This window comes from Oncorhynchus clarkii, chromosome 16, assembly GCF_045791955.1.
Source record: "Oncorhynchus clarkii lewisi isolate Uvic-CL-2024 chromosome 16, UVic_Ocla_1.0, whole genome shotgun sequence".
Classification (NCBI taxonomy): Eukaryota; Metazoa; Chordata; class Actinopteri; order Salmoniformes; family Salmonidae; genus Oncorhynchus; species Oncorhynchus clarkii.
Genome location: NC_092162.1, coordinates 65,302,846 through 65,317,358, shown reverse-complemented (window position 1 = coordinate 65,317,358; position 14,513 = coordinate 65,302,846). Strand labels below are relative to the sequence as shown.

At 44.1% G+C, this 14,513-nt stretch overlaps 1 protein-coding gene across 2 annotated transcripts in view; it reads right to left on the bottom strand.

Annotated features, from left to right (window-relative positions):
- Positions 1-1,728: 1,728 nt before the first annotated feature.
- Positions 1,729-14,513, bottom strand: part of LOC139368927 (GRIP1 associated protein 1) — an 88,212-nt gene continuing 75,427 nt past the window's right edge. The window contains exons 26-27 of one of the 2 annotated variants that reach the window (XM_071108428.1): positions 7,824-8,008; positions 1,729-3,950 (exon numbers count right to left, since the gene is read on the bottom strand). In XM_071108428.1, coding sequence (XP_070964529.1) covers positions 3,873-3,950; positions 7,824-8,008 — 263 coding nt within the window. In that variant the 3' untranslated portion in view covers positions 1,729-3,872. The remainder of the gene's footprint in view (positions 3,951-7,823; positions 8,009-14,513) is intronic. The other variant, XM_071108427.1, reaches the window with a different exon arrangement.

The following is a 14,513-nucleotide window of genomic DNA, read 5'->3' as shown; positions in this document are numbered from 1 at the left end:
TGCCAGTGGCCATCAAAGGCGAGCATTTGCCCACAGAAGTTGGTTATGACACCGAAATGCAGTCAGGACCCTGGTTAGGATGACAAGCACGTAGATGAGCTTTCCTGAGATGGTTTCTGACTGTTTGTGCAGAAATTCTTTGATGTTGCAAACCCAGTTTCATCAGCTTTCCAGGTGGCTGGTCTCAGACGATCCCACAGGTGAAGAAGCCGGATGTGGAGGTATGATAGAATTTAAAGTGCCTTAATTGATTCATAATGTGTACCAGTAAGTAATATGCTGTTCAATTATCTTAATGTTGATTATACAATCTGTGTGCTCTATTGATGTCTGATCTGAATTTTATAGTTTATACCTAGGACTTCCTATAGGGGCACACCGTGCTTCCCAGCTCACTCCTTACAAGTGACTTGAAGCCAAATCTCTGTGTGATTTATTTCTATATTTCCCCGTTAGGTACGAATGCAATTTTGAATGTATTTGTTAATGTCAGAATGTTACAGACGTTACTGTGTTATTTAGTCAGCGGCAAAGGTGTTTAAAACATTCAAATGTGTTATTTGTATGTCTAGACCACTTCGAAATTAGCCGTTTTGCTAGCTAGCTTGCTAGAAGGCTGCTCACTTGCACGAGGTGACTTCATGATCAGAGCCCGAGAGAGACCGCGCACAGCTCCTGTGTGTCTGGGTGAAAAATAACAATGGAAAACTTTTGGCAAATGTGAACGTTGTTATCTAAAGCACTATTTTCTACCTAATGGTTGATTTTACATGAAAAGACTCATTACAAGTGACTTGAAGCAGAATCTGTGTGAATTATTTCTAGATTTCCCCCTTTAAGGGGGGAAATGAATCCACTTGACAGGTGTGGCATATCAAGAAGCTGATTAAACAGCATAATCATTACACCGGTGCACCTTGTGCTGGGGACAATAAAAGGCCACTCTAAAATGTGCAGTTTTACCACACAACACAGTACCACAGATGGCTTGTCAAATACACATTTCAAAATATGTTTTTCTGCAAACTTTAGCATCCAGAGCGACTTACTGTGGATACATTTGGCGCAGTGGTCTAAGGCACTGCATCGCATTTGCTAACTGAGAAACTAGAGATCCTGGTTCGAGTCCAGGCGCTGAGACCTATGGTGCGGCGCACAATTGGCCCAGTGTAGTCCGGGTTAGGGGAGGGTTTGGCCGGCAGGGATGTCCTTGTCCCATCGCCCTCTAGTGACTCCTGTGGCAGGCCGGGTGCATTCACGCTGACACGGTCACCAGGTGAACGGTGTTTCCTACGAGACATTGGTGTGGCTGGCTTCCGGGTTAAGCAGGTGTTGTGTCAAGAAGCAGTGTGGCTTGGTTGGGTTGTGTTTCAGAGGACCATGACCTTTGCCTCTCCGGAGTCCGTACGGGAGTTGCAGCGATGAGACAAGACTGTAACTACCAATTGGATATCATAAAAGCATGGGCTTAATTACCTTGGTCTCTCCTTACAAAATATCACTTTTTTTACATGACAGCAGTTCCACACCTTTGATGTGATGCAAATTATTATTCTTAGCCTATTCAAAAATACTGTATATGTGTTGACTGATCAGGGTAGCCTGGTAAGTGTGCCTTGTCTGTTTAAGGAACAAAATCACTATTGGTTTCATGTGCATGGCGCAGTCATTTAGAATATAGGCTGCACAGACCAGTAACAAAATTTCAACTCAAAATATGCCATTCTATTCTTCTTGAAAACATATTTTATTAGTCTTATGTTTCTTAGGACCTGCCAAAAACATATTTGTGATGGTGTATATTCAATGAATTTATTCAAATACACCTCCCACTCCTAATCTTGCCGACATGTGCACGGGAGGTATGAAAGGCTTATCCCGGCTCTAAAAAACATTACCTTTTTTTTTAACAAGCAAAGTCTGTCTGTAAAAGGTATGAGATGAAGAAGTCATCTTTCGTCTTTGTTGTGAGTGGAGGGGGAGGGGCTTGGTGTCTGTGGAGCGAGAAGAGACCAAAAATACACCAAACGCTCATAAAAATGAACATAAAATAAAAACCTAGATTCTTGTGACATAGGCATTTGAAACATCACGCCAAAAAATATATTTGAATATATCATATTAATTTTATATATCGCCCAGCCTTATTTGTACATAAGAGAAGACATTCTTGGGGGGGGGTTCCAATGACCAATCTGTTCATTCCTAAACAAGTGTTCACGGAGGCTTGAATGAAGTGCATACATTCTCAGATAAGGGAAACATGTCGCAAAGTATAAAAGGCTAACACAGGTAGGTATGCACGCCGTGTTAGACCACACTGTGTTATACCATCCGATTTTCCCAGCTACTGATGTTCAGTCATGTTGAGAAGTCATTTAAAATAAGATATTTGCTAAGTGAGTCAAAGACAGGTGAAATAGAAGGCACAGCTTCACATGATTCATGTTTCCCTCATCCTACAGGGCATGGGGCCAGTTCTTTTGACACACAGTAATGGCCAGGTATTGATGGCAGATAATAAATATTGGTGATGAGTTTCCTGTCCATGTTGAACTCAGCGAGCACACTGATGAGCTTTGCCAGAGTGAAGGAAGAGTTGAACTCAAGACAACTGACACTGTTGTTAGACCTCAGCCAGGGGGGCAAATTCATCTGCTCATCACAGAGAATCCTCTGCTTCCTCTTATTTGGAATCTAATATTTTTAGAAAATATCAAAGTGGAGTTAAGCCGGAATTAAATGTGCAAATCTAACCACACCTGGAGTCTTAATTGGGGATAGAGAAAGCAGCCAAAGTGACATTTTGAAAGCGGGCCACAAAGCAGGCATCCAGCCAGTCTCTGTGGAGTTGGACATCATGTTCATGTTGACACCAGATGCTGAGCTGCCAAGGCCTCCTCCGTGCTTCTGCTGCAGTCACGGGACTGGTGCAGATTAAAAGGAAACGAGCACAGAGATCTAACCCAGTGAGTGGACACAGGGGTGGTGTGGTCCAGCGACCCAGAGATAGGAGTGGTTTTGTCCATTCCCCAAGAAGCAGTGGTGGTTTGGTCCAGTCCTCAACACTATGCATGTTATTGAGTTTTTGTAAATATATTTTTTTACTACTGGCTTTAGGATCCTCACACTTTCCCCAGACAAACTCAAACTGGACATTTCAGCATCTAGAATGTATGACGGACATAAAACCTTTACAATCATTTTGGCTCATATACAATACTGTAACGACCCTGCTGTTTCATTACAATACTTATTACTCTGAGAACAGTTAAATTACTACAGTTGATTTTTCATATTCATATATACAGGATTTATACAAACAAAAACAAGAGTTGCAGAGTTGAAAGTATAAAGAAATGAATAAGAGTACAGGCAAAACACAACAGCTTAAGCCTCTGTATGAGTAGGCAGAATGTCTCTTGTTATTCGCAACATTAAATAATCTCTTGAAGTCGTGAACCAGTAAAGCACTGTGTTCTGGCATCCAGACATTGTTGCCTTCTGCCGTTCTTCAGATCACACCAGAGTGGGGAGGCAGAGAGTGCAGACAGACAGAAGTCAGATCACACCAGAGTGGGGAGGCAGAGAGTGCAGACAGACAGAAGTCAGATCACACCAGAGTGGGGAGGCAGAGAGTGCAGACAGACAGAAGTCAGATCACAATACCACAGAAAGATCCAAGACATGTTACAGTAAGTACATTCAGTAGTAAAGCAGTTTCAAGAGCACTAACCCCTTCCTACCCCCCTCTATCCCTCTCCTTTCATCTGTGTTCCCAGACAGAGGTTCAGTCAGTCAGTTATGTCCTCTTGTTGGCCACAGAAACAGGTGAAGAGAGAGGGCAGAGAGGAGGGACTTGTTCCAGTCTTTTAGTCCGTAGCTGAGCCAGCTCCAGGACTTGAGTCTTTACTTAAACGGACAATCTCCTGAGACAGAACTTCAAGGTCCTAAAAAAAGACAAACATAAATTGCTATTTTAATACCACAAAGCTGAGTAGCAAACCAAAACCTCTGTTCATTCCTGGCATTTTCATATCCAAAACTCGTTCATCCTTGCTCATTCTGAAGTACTGTAGCTAATGAAATACCAAACATCAGAGAGTTCATGCAAGGTGTTGGGAAACAACTGTAACATTGACAATTGTAGCATGGAGACTATATAATATCAACCAAATCAACATTTCCTTCAGCCAGGGTGCAGGGGAGCCATTTAGCAGACAGACTCAGGTTCAGCTGCAATCTCCTACCAGAAAAAGCCAATGTCCCTCCCTCTGTGTGCTCACTCTAAAGCAAGAGCCATCAAATATTAACAGGGCTGTTTGTTTCTGGGCTAGTGGCTCCAACAGGCACTGAATATTCATGACTCGCTGCTTGCCGCTGCCCACCAAATCCAGAGAGAGGATGGGGGGTGAACCTGCCCACCTACAGGTTCACCAGTATCGAGCGCAATCATCACAGCACCCTTTGTCATTCTGCACTTTGTGGGCTGCGACACGGCTTCATCATGCTCCAGCACACGATTAGGAGCCCATGGCTGAAAGGCTACTTGGTAGCAGCGGTGAGGGAGGGACGGTGAGGGAGGGAGGGATGGGGAAGGAAGGAGGGACGGTAAGAGTGGGACGGGGGAAGGAGGGACGGTGAAAGTGGGACGGGGGAAGGAGGGACGGTGAGAGTGGGACGGGGGAAGGAGGGACGGTGAAAGTGGGACGGGGGAAGGAGGGACGGTGAGAGTGGGACGGGGGAAGGGGGAAGGAGGGACGGGGGAAGGAGGGACGGTGAGAGTGGGACGGGGGAAGGAGGGACGGGGGAAGGAGGGACGGTGAGAGTGGGACGGGGGAAGGAGGGACGGTGAGAGTGGGACGGGGAAGGAGGGACGGGGGAAGGAGGGACGGTGAGAGTGGGACGGGGGAAGGAGGGACGGGGAGAGTGGGACGGGGGAAGGAGGGACGGGGGAAGGAGGGACGGGGGAAGGAGGGACGGTGAGAGTGGGACGGGGGAAGGAGGGACGGTGAGAGTGGGACGGGGGAAGGAGGGACGGTGAGAGTGGGACGGGGGAAGGAGGGACGGGGGAAGGAGAAGTGGAAGAGGAGAGGAATGAGGGTGGCTCTACATGGTTGCTGGGACGGGGGAAGGAGGGACGGTGAGAGTGGGACGGGGGAAGGAGGGACGGGGAGAGTGGGACGGGGGAAGGAGGGACGGTGAGAGTGGGACGGGGGAAGGAGGGACGGTGAGAGTGGGACGGGGGAAGGAGGGACGGTGAGAGTGTAACGGGGGAAGGAGGGACGGGGGAAGGAGAAGTGGAAGAGGAGAGGAATGAGGGTGGCTCTACATGGTTGCTCTCCCCTACAGCTTTCTCTCATAAGTGCTTAATTAGATCAGGATTTTCTCATTTAATTTGGATAAAAGCAAACAGTTACATTGCTGTTAACAAGTCTGGCACAACTAGCCACCAGAGTAGGGCTGCTTATGTCAGAGCCTGCAGCCTCTTCTTCCACAACTAGCCACCAGCGTAGGGCTGCTTATGTCAGAGCCTGCAGCCTCTTCTTCCACAACTAGCCACCAGCGTAGGGCTGCTTATGTCAGAGCCTGCAGCCGCTTCTTCCACAACTAGCCACCAGAGTAGGGCTGCTTATGTCAGAGCCTGCAGCCTCTTCTTCCACAACTAGCCACCAGAGTAAGGCTGCTTATGTCAGAGCCTGCAGCCTCTTCTTCCACAACTAGCCACCAGAGTAGGGCTGCTTATGTCAGAGCCTGCAGCCTCTTCTTCCACAACTAGCCACCAGAGTAGGGCTGCTTATGTCAGAGCCTGCAGCCGCTTCTTCCACAACTAGCCACCAGAGTAGGGCTGCTTATGTCAGAGCCTGCAGCCCCTTCCACAACTAGCCACCAGCGTAGGGCTGCTTATGTCAGAGCCTGCAGCCTCTTCTTCCACAACTAGCCTAATTTTTTGGGAACTGTAATTGAGCTCCCCTCCCATCTGCATAAAACAAATTCGTGACGACGTTCCCAGAATATTTACCATGCTTAAATGATCATATTTACAATGGAGAACATCAAAGAGGATCATCGGCTGTCTGTAAATCAAAGATCCAGAGGAGGACGACTGCAACCGAATATCAGACTTTATTTATTTTTATGGACACACTGACAGCTATTCTAAGTTATCTAGAAAATTAGCAGAGCCAGAGTGCCGGCAGGCCCTGTCCCAAATTTCTCAGGTGTCTTCCAAGCCAAGGTTAAAGCCGGTTGTTTGTGTAACCTACAACTCCCCGTGGGAGTTACACACCACACAGCCAAGAACCTAGACTGTCTCCAAGACCTACTACAGCACTACATCCCTCAAAGTAGCTAACCAGCACACACACACACACACACACACACACTATAAATATCAACAGAGAACTGTATCATTGATGCAACAATAAACAGGGTCAGTTACCACCCCCACCACCGATTAGTTCAGCACAGTTCCTCAAAAGGCCAGGAGAAATTTGATAGGTTCATGTTCTGAGGTAATAATCTGCATGATGATGGAAACACCACACTGTAATCCAATCAAACAAGAGACTGCACCACCATACTTTGCATGGAGGAGGTCCATTTCTATTCCTGCATATAAACCCATTTGAACATTAAGGCAGTGCGCCAACGCCTTGGCCTGTGATGAATAATAACCTCTATGGTGCGCTAGTCTCAGGGCTGGATGACAGCAGGCAGGCAGGCCACCTACACAGTCACACTGACTGACTACACACATCTCCCAAAGTCACACATATGGCCCTTGGTATGGATCTCCACACATCAACTCATCTGTAGTGCAGCCCGCCTACCTTCTGCAGTGCAGCCCCGCCTACCTTCCGCAGTGCAGCCCCGCCTACCTTCCGCAGTGCAGCCCCGCCTACCTTCCGCAGTGCAGCCCGCCTTCTACAGTGTAGCCCCGCCCACCTTCTACAGTGTAGCCCCGCCCACCTTCTACAGTGTAGCCCCGCCTACCTTCTGCAGTGTAGCCCCGCCTACCTTCTGCAGTGTAGCCCCGCCTACCTTCTGCAGTGTAGCCCCGCCTACCTTCTGCAGTGTAGCCTACAGTGCTGTGAAAAAGTATTTGTCCCCTTTTCTGATTTTCAAAATGTTTGCATATTTTTAATGCTGAATGTTTTTCAGGTCTTCTAATATTAGATAAAGGGAACCTCATTTTTACAAATAACAAAAAAAGTATACTTATTTTATTTATTTAATTAAAGTTATGTAACACTCAATTCCCCTGTGTGAAAAAGTAATTACCCCGTTACACTCAATAACTGGCTGTGCCACCTTCAGCTAATGCTTTTTGCAGTTGTTGATCAGTCTGTCACATCACTGTGGAAGAATTTTGGCCCACTCCTGCATGAAGAACTGCTTTAACTTAGTGACATTTGTGGGTTTTCAAGCATGAACTGCTTGTTTCAAGTGCTGCCACAACATCAACTGGGATTAGGTCTGGACTTTAACTAGGCTATTCCAAAACTTCAAATGTGTTAATATTCAACCATTTTCATGGGTTTGGAATATTGTATTCAGTTTCAAAATGTTTTTATTTTTGTTGTTATTTGTAAACTCAGGTTCCCTTTATATAATATTAGGTTTTGGTTGAAGATCTGAAAACATTCAGTATAAATTTTTTAGCAAAAATCAGAAAGGAGGCAAATAGTTTTTCACCGCAGTGTACCTCCCGTAGTGTGGCCCACCTCCCGTAGTGTGGCCCACCTCCCGTAGTGTGGCCCACCTCCCGTAGTGTGGCCCACCTCCCGTAGTGTGGCCCACCTCCCGTAGTGTTTGCCTACCTTCTGTAAATGCATGTTCTTGGTCAGCTGTTCCTCCAGCATGTTCTGCAGCTTCTTGTTCATTTCCCGCATGTTCTCGTCCCCAGGCTTCACCAGGTCCCTGAACACAGAGCCCAAGCCATGACCATGTGCCCCCACCTGGCCCACGTGATGGGCAACCGACGTTGCACCATGTGCACCATGTGCTGCAGGGGAGAGAAGGTACACGTTACTCAAAGGGACAATTCACAGCCATGCTTCATTGAACAAGAGCCAGCAGTTGTTCCTCGAGACCAACCCAGGAAATAACCAAGGGCCCTAGTTAAAACTGCCTTATAAATTATATCTAATGTACATTTAATTTGTCAGTGATGCATGCAATTCATTCAATGTGAATCAGTTGTAGTACATGTTGAGATCAATGTTCCAAATGCAGCAGTATCACCCACCCATTAGCCGACATCTAAATCACTTGATAACTTTATGCAGCAGGCCCATTACCATATGGTCTGTGAGTTGATTCTAGTCAATCTATTCTGGGAGGAGTATGCCCTGCTGAAGATCCCTGGTTAGGTACTTTAAACCCCTCAACAGTTTACGAAAGGGACTGAGCAGTTATCTGTCTGACTAATGAGATATTGTTCCTCACGTCCGATACCATTTGAAAAGACAACACTAGAGATGCTCTACAAGGCAGATATATATCTATTGCCAAACAATGACAGTTGAGAAAAAAACAGTGAACCTCCTGTGTGATAATGTGCTTAGGTCTTCTAGCATACCCATGGTAGACTTAAAACACACACACTATAAATACAAAAGTATGTGGACACCCTTTCAAAATGCTGGATCCGTCTATTTCAGCCACAGCCGTTGCTGTCAGGTGTATAAAATCAAGCACACAGCCATGCAATCTCCATAGACAAACATTGGCAGTAGAATGGCCTTACTGAAGAGCTCAGTGACTTTCAACGTGGCACTGTCATAACATGCCATCTTTCCAGTAAGTCAGTTGGTCAAATTTCTGCTTCGCTAGAGCTGCCCTGATCAACTGTAAGTGCTGTTCTTGTGAAGTGGAAATGTTTAGGAACAACAACGGCTCAGCCACAAAGTGGTAGACCACACAAGCTCACAGAACGGGAACAGCGAGTGCTGAAGCGCGTACCGCATAAAAATCATCTGTCCTCGGTTGCAACTACCAAGTCCCAAACTGCCTCTGGAAGTAACGTCGGCACAATAACTGTTAAACGAGAGCTTCATGAAATGGGTTTTGATGGCCTAACAGCCGCACACAAGCCTAAGATCACCAAGCGCAATGCAAAGCATCAGCTGGAGTGGTGTAAAGCTCGCCACCATTGTACTCTGAAGCAGTGGAAACACGTTATCTGGAGTGATGACACGCGTCAGGATCTTGCAGTTCGCTGGACGAATCTGGGTTTTGCGGATGCCAGGAGAACACTATCTCCATGAATGCATAGTGCCAAATGTAAAGATTGGTGGAGAAGGAATAATGGTCTGGGGCTGTTCTTCATGGTTCGGCTAGGCCCCTTACTTCCAGTGAAGGGAAATCTCAACTCTACAGGATACAATGACATTCTAGATAATAATGTAATTCCAACGTTGTGGCAACAGTTTGAGGAAGGCCCTTTCCTGTTTCAGCATGACAATGCCCCCGTGCACAAAAACAAGATTGACGCAGAAATGCATTGTTGCGATTGGTATGGAAGAACTTGACTGGTCTGCACAAAGCACTGACCTCAACCCCATCGAACACCTTTGGGATGAATTGGAATGCTGACTGCGAGCCATGCCTACTTTTGGTCATGTAGAGTATGTATTTACAGTTCCTTTAAACTAGGACCTACAGTTGAAGTCGGACGTTTACATACACCGTAGCAAAATACATTTAAACTCAGTTTTTCACAATTCCTGATATTTAATCAGAGTAAAAAATTCCCTGTCCTAGGTCAGTTAGGATCACCACTTTATTTTAAGAACGTGAAATGTCAGAATAAATAGTAGAGTGATTTATTTCTGTTTTTATTTCTTTCATCACATTCCCCAGTGGCTCAAATTACATAGACTGATGTCTTGAGATGTTGCTTCAATATATCCACATAATTTCCCTCCCTTATGATGCCTTCTATTTTGTGAAGTGCACCAATCCCTCCTGTAGCAAAGCACCCCCACAACATGATGCTGCCACCCCCGTGCTTCATGGTTGGGATGGTGTTCTTCGGCTTGCAAGCCTCCCCCTTTTCCTTCAAACATAACGATGGTCATTACGGCCAAACAGTTCTATTTTTGTTTCATCAGACCAGAGGACATTTCTCCAAAAAGTATGATCTTTGTCACCATGTGCAGTTGTAAACCGTAGTCTGGCTTCTTTATGGCGGTTTCGGAGCAGTGGCTTCTTCCTTGCTGAGCGGCTTTTCAGGTTATGTCGATTTAGGACTCGTTTTACTGTGGATAAAGGTACTTTTGTACCGGTTAACTCCAGCATCTTCACAAGGTCCTTCCTGTTGTTCTGGGATTGATTTGCACTTTTCGCACCAAAGTACATTCATCTCTAAGAGACAGAACATCTCCTTCCTGAGTGGTATGACGGCTGTGTGGTCCCATGGCGTTAATACATGCATACTATTGTTTGTACAGATGAACGTGGTACCTTCAGGCATTCGGAAATTGCTCCCAAGGATGAACTAGACTTGTGGAGGTTACAATTTTTTGATGAGGTCTTGGCTGATTTCTTTTTATTCTCCCATGATGTCAAGCAAAGACACACTGAGTTTGAAGGTAGGCCTTGAAGTGAAATAATCTGTCTAAACAATTGTTGGAAAAATGACTTGTGTTATGCACAAAGTAGATGTCCTAACCGACTTGCCAAAACTATAGTTTGTTAACAAAACATTTGTGGAGTGGTTGAAAAACAAGTTTTAATGACTACAACCTAAGTGTATATAAACTTCCGACTTCAACTGTACGTATTTACAATGCATTACAAGGTCATCGAAAGTGTTTCTGGAAGTTTAAGTTGAATAAAGAAGTGAAATGTAGCTATTTAATGAAACATCAAAGTTGAGAAACTGTTCAAGGCCCGGGATGATACCAGAACCGCGATACTTTTTAGTACCGTGGCAAGGAAACAAAACACAAAGTGGAGTTAACTTCTTTAGGAAAACAGCCCTAGTACTGGAAACATGTCATCCAGTCACATTTATTCATTTCCAAGCTATAGCACACAATATTTTTTACATACATCAGGTTTTTAAAAGGACCAAAGAGGTCCCCTGTTTCGATTCAGGTGCATGATAGTGGTCAATTCTAAATCAAAACAAATGTCACATATATTATTTAGTATATGTAAAGAAGATTAAATCAAGAATAGTCTGATAGGTGACCATATCCCTTGTAATTGGCAACATTAATGGCTTTGTGATAAATAAGCCATCTGATTTGATGGAAGATGGCATTGAATGTCTTTATGTCATTGTGCTTGGTTTTTTGTTGAGTTTAGTCACATAATTTCTCAATTTGCAGTAAGTCAGATGTACAGCCAGACTTATTAGCCACTGCTTTTGCCACATCTTTCAACCATACAGTTGTTCAATTCCACATCAATACATGGAGCGTTAACAGTTATAACAGTCAGTTTCTTAACAGGTGCATGTTTATCAATAATTGGAAGAAGCAATTTCATAAATTCAATCAAGTGCAGTGTCTGGATGCTCCTTATTAATCATATCAGACAAACAAATATTTTTAACATCATCCACATAAGAGTCACAGCAAAATCTTTTGTATGATCTATTATACACTATTTTAGGCCCAACATTTTGAAATGTGGCTTTCCTGGATATTGCTACTATATTGTGATCACTGCATCCAACGGGTACGGACACAGATTTAGAACAACGTTCTACAGTATTAATAAAAACGTGATCGATACATGTGGATGATCTTGTTCCTGTAGTGTTTGTAAACACCCTGGTAGGTTGATTAATAACCTGAACCAGATTTACAGGCACTGGAAACAGTGAGAAGCTTCCTGTTGAGCAGACAGTTTGATGAAAACCAGTCAATGTTCAGGTCCCCAAGAAAGTAGATCTCTCTGTTAACATCACATACACTATCAAGCATTTCACATATCTTATTTAGATACTGACTGTTAGCACTTGATGGCCTATAGCAACACCCCAAAAGAAGGCTTGCAACCACAACACTGCAACACTTGACATAAGCTCTTCTCTAAGCATTAGCTATCAAAGATAAGACACAATACTGAAAAGAGCAAACAAAGCAAGAGAGAAAAAAATAGACATTCAGCAGTTCATTAATCAATTGGTGTGCGTGCTGTGGGGTTGAAGCTACGAACCCATAGGCTTGGCTCTCTCAATAAGGTTTGTATCACAACTAAAGTGGCCAAATAACATCTTAAAATGAAGCACATTAATCCGCTATACAAGGGGTGTAGAGCCTAACTGGCATTTTTAAGCAGCGTGCGAGTTTCAAGTTTGGGGAAGATAATTTAACATTATATAACTTTATAATAAAAGCATTACATGCATAATTGCATTTGCTGTCAATTTTGATAATGGTGTTTTCTGCTAATGGAACAGTCACGCTTATAGCCTACTACCATGTGTGCATTGCTGTGCTTATAATGTGAAGTAATAGCCTAATAGTTTAACCTAAATGTTCTGATCTGTTGTGTCAGCCACATTGCATGAAAAAGGTTTTTTGATGCTAGTGGTTGTATTAATTTGGGATCTATAGCATCCCACAGCTGTCCCAGACTATGTTTGGAATATTTATTTCTCGCAGAGAATAGGTTGACTGACTTTTGTACTATAGGGGCTAGTGCTTTTGCTGTTGGTTAGACCTACTCATCTTGTTAGCTGACGAAAAGTAAATGTGGACAGTTCTTCCAATATCTTCAATATGCACCTCTGAATTGGATAAGGGCGTGCACAGTTGCCACAGCCCTAGTCAAAGCAGCTGTAACCCTAAACGCAGTAGGCTTTACTTAAAGATCATGACAGCCGTCATTGACGTGATATTGTAACTGGACAAGCTAATGGCATGATTAATTGAGGACATGTTTTCTATTGGGGGAGTTGATGGCATTGTCAGCTCCTTGTAGACACAAGGTCCCCTACTTGAAGGGTGCACAGTGCTCCACTGGCCATGAAGTCAGCTCCTTGTAGAAACAAGGTCCCCTACTTGAAGGGTGCACAGTGCTCCGCTGGCCATGAAGTCAGCTCCCTGCTGAACTGCCACACTGTTAAGCTGGGTTCAACACGGGTCAAGAGCAGAGATCGTCTGAACAGCGTCGGTTGCCAGCGTTGTAAAGGGTACTCTTTGTCAGCCTAATGCTGAGACACGTCTCTCAGTTGAGACGGGCACATCCAATCAAGATCACCTTTCACAATCTGACACTTAAAACATCAAGCCCACTGAGGAGATGCTAGGTTAACTTTCTCTAGACTAAATATATGTGTGTGTGTGTGTGTGTGTGTGTGTGTGTGTGTGTGTGTGTGTATGTGTGTGTGTACAGGGGTGCATGCAAGTCATGTGTGACACTTTGGAAATGTGTATTTAATATTTTAGAAAATGTTCATTTTAGTTCACCGTGTTTCCCGTGAAAAATCAATATTGTGTTTCAGTACTGTGGCTGATAAAGGAAGAGCTGTCTTAACAAGAAAAAGCTGCTCAGCAGAGTAAGTGACAACACATTGATAATGGAGACATTAGTTCCAACAGTTAAAGGGATACTTTGGGATTTTGGCAATGAAGCCCTTCATCTGACTCAGGGGAAGTAGATAAAGCCCTTTATCTACTGACCCAGAGTCAGATGAAGCCTTTTATCTACTGACGCAGAGTCAGATGAACTCATGGATAACATTGTTATGTCTCTGCATCCAGTAGGAAGGAAGTTAAGAGGTAGTTTTGCCAGCCGATGCTCAGCACAACGACTAGAAGTCTATGGTATCTACTAGCATCCTAGCAGTTTTATATACTTCCAGTCATTGAGCTAATGCTTTGGGGCGGCAGGTAGCCTAGTGGTTAGTGTGTTGGGCCAGTAACCGAAAAGGTGCTAGATTGAATCCTCGAGCTGACATGGTATAAATATGTCGTTCTGCCCCTGAACAAGGCAGTTAACCCACTGTTCCTAGGCCGTCATTGTAAATAAGAATTTGTTCTAACTGACTTGCCTGGTTAAACAAAGTTTAAATAAAATAAAATAAAAAAATTGCTAGTTAGCAACATCCTTCAAACTGCACGCAGAGATATAGAAATGGTATCCATGATCCATCTACTGAGGAAGTAGGAAAAGGGCTTCATTTCCAAAATCCTGAAGTACCCCTTTAAAAAACTTCTTAGGGCTGAGATCCTGTTAACGGAATTGATATGACAACAGCCAGTGAAAGTGCAGGGCGCCAAATTCAAACAGTAATCTCACAATAAAAAAAATACAAGTATCTTATACCATTTTAAAGGTAATCTTGTTGTTAATCCCACCACAGTGTCCGATTTCAAATAGGCTTTACAGCGAAAGCACCACAAACAATTATGTTAGGTCAGAGCCAAGTCACAGAAAAACACAGCCATTTTTCCAGCCAAAGAGTGGGGTCACAAAAATCAGAAAGAGATAGAATTAATCACTAACCTTTGATGATCTTCATCAGATGACACTCATATGACTTCATG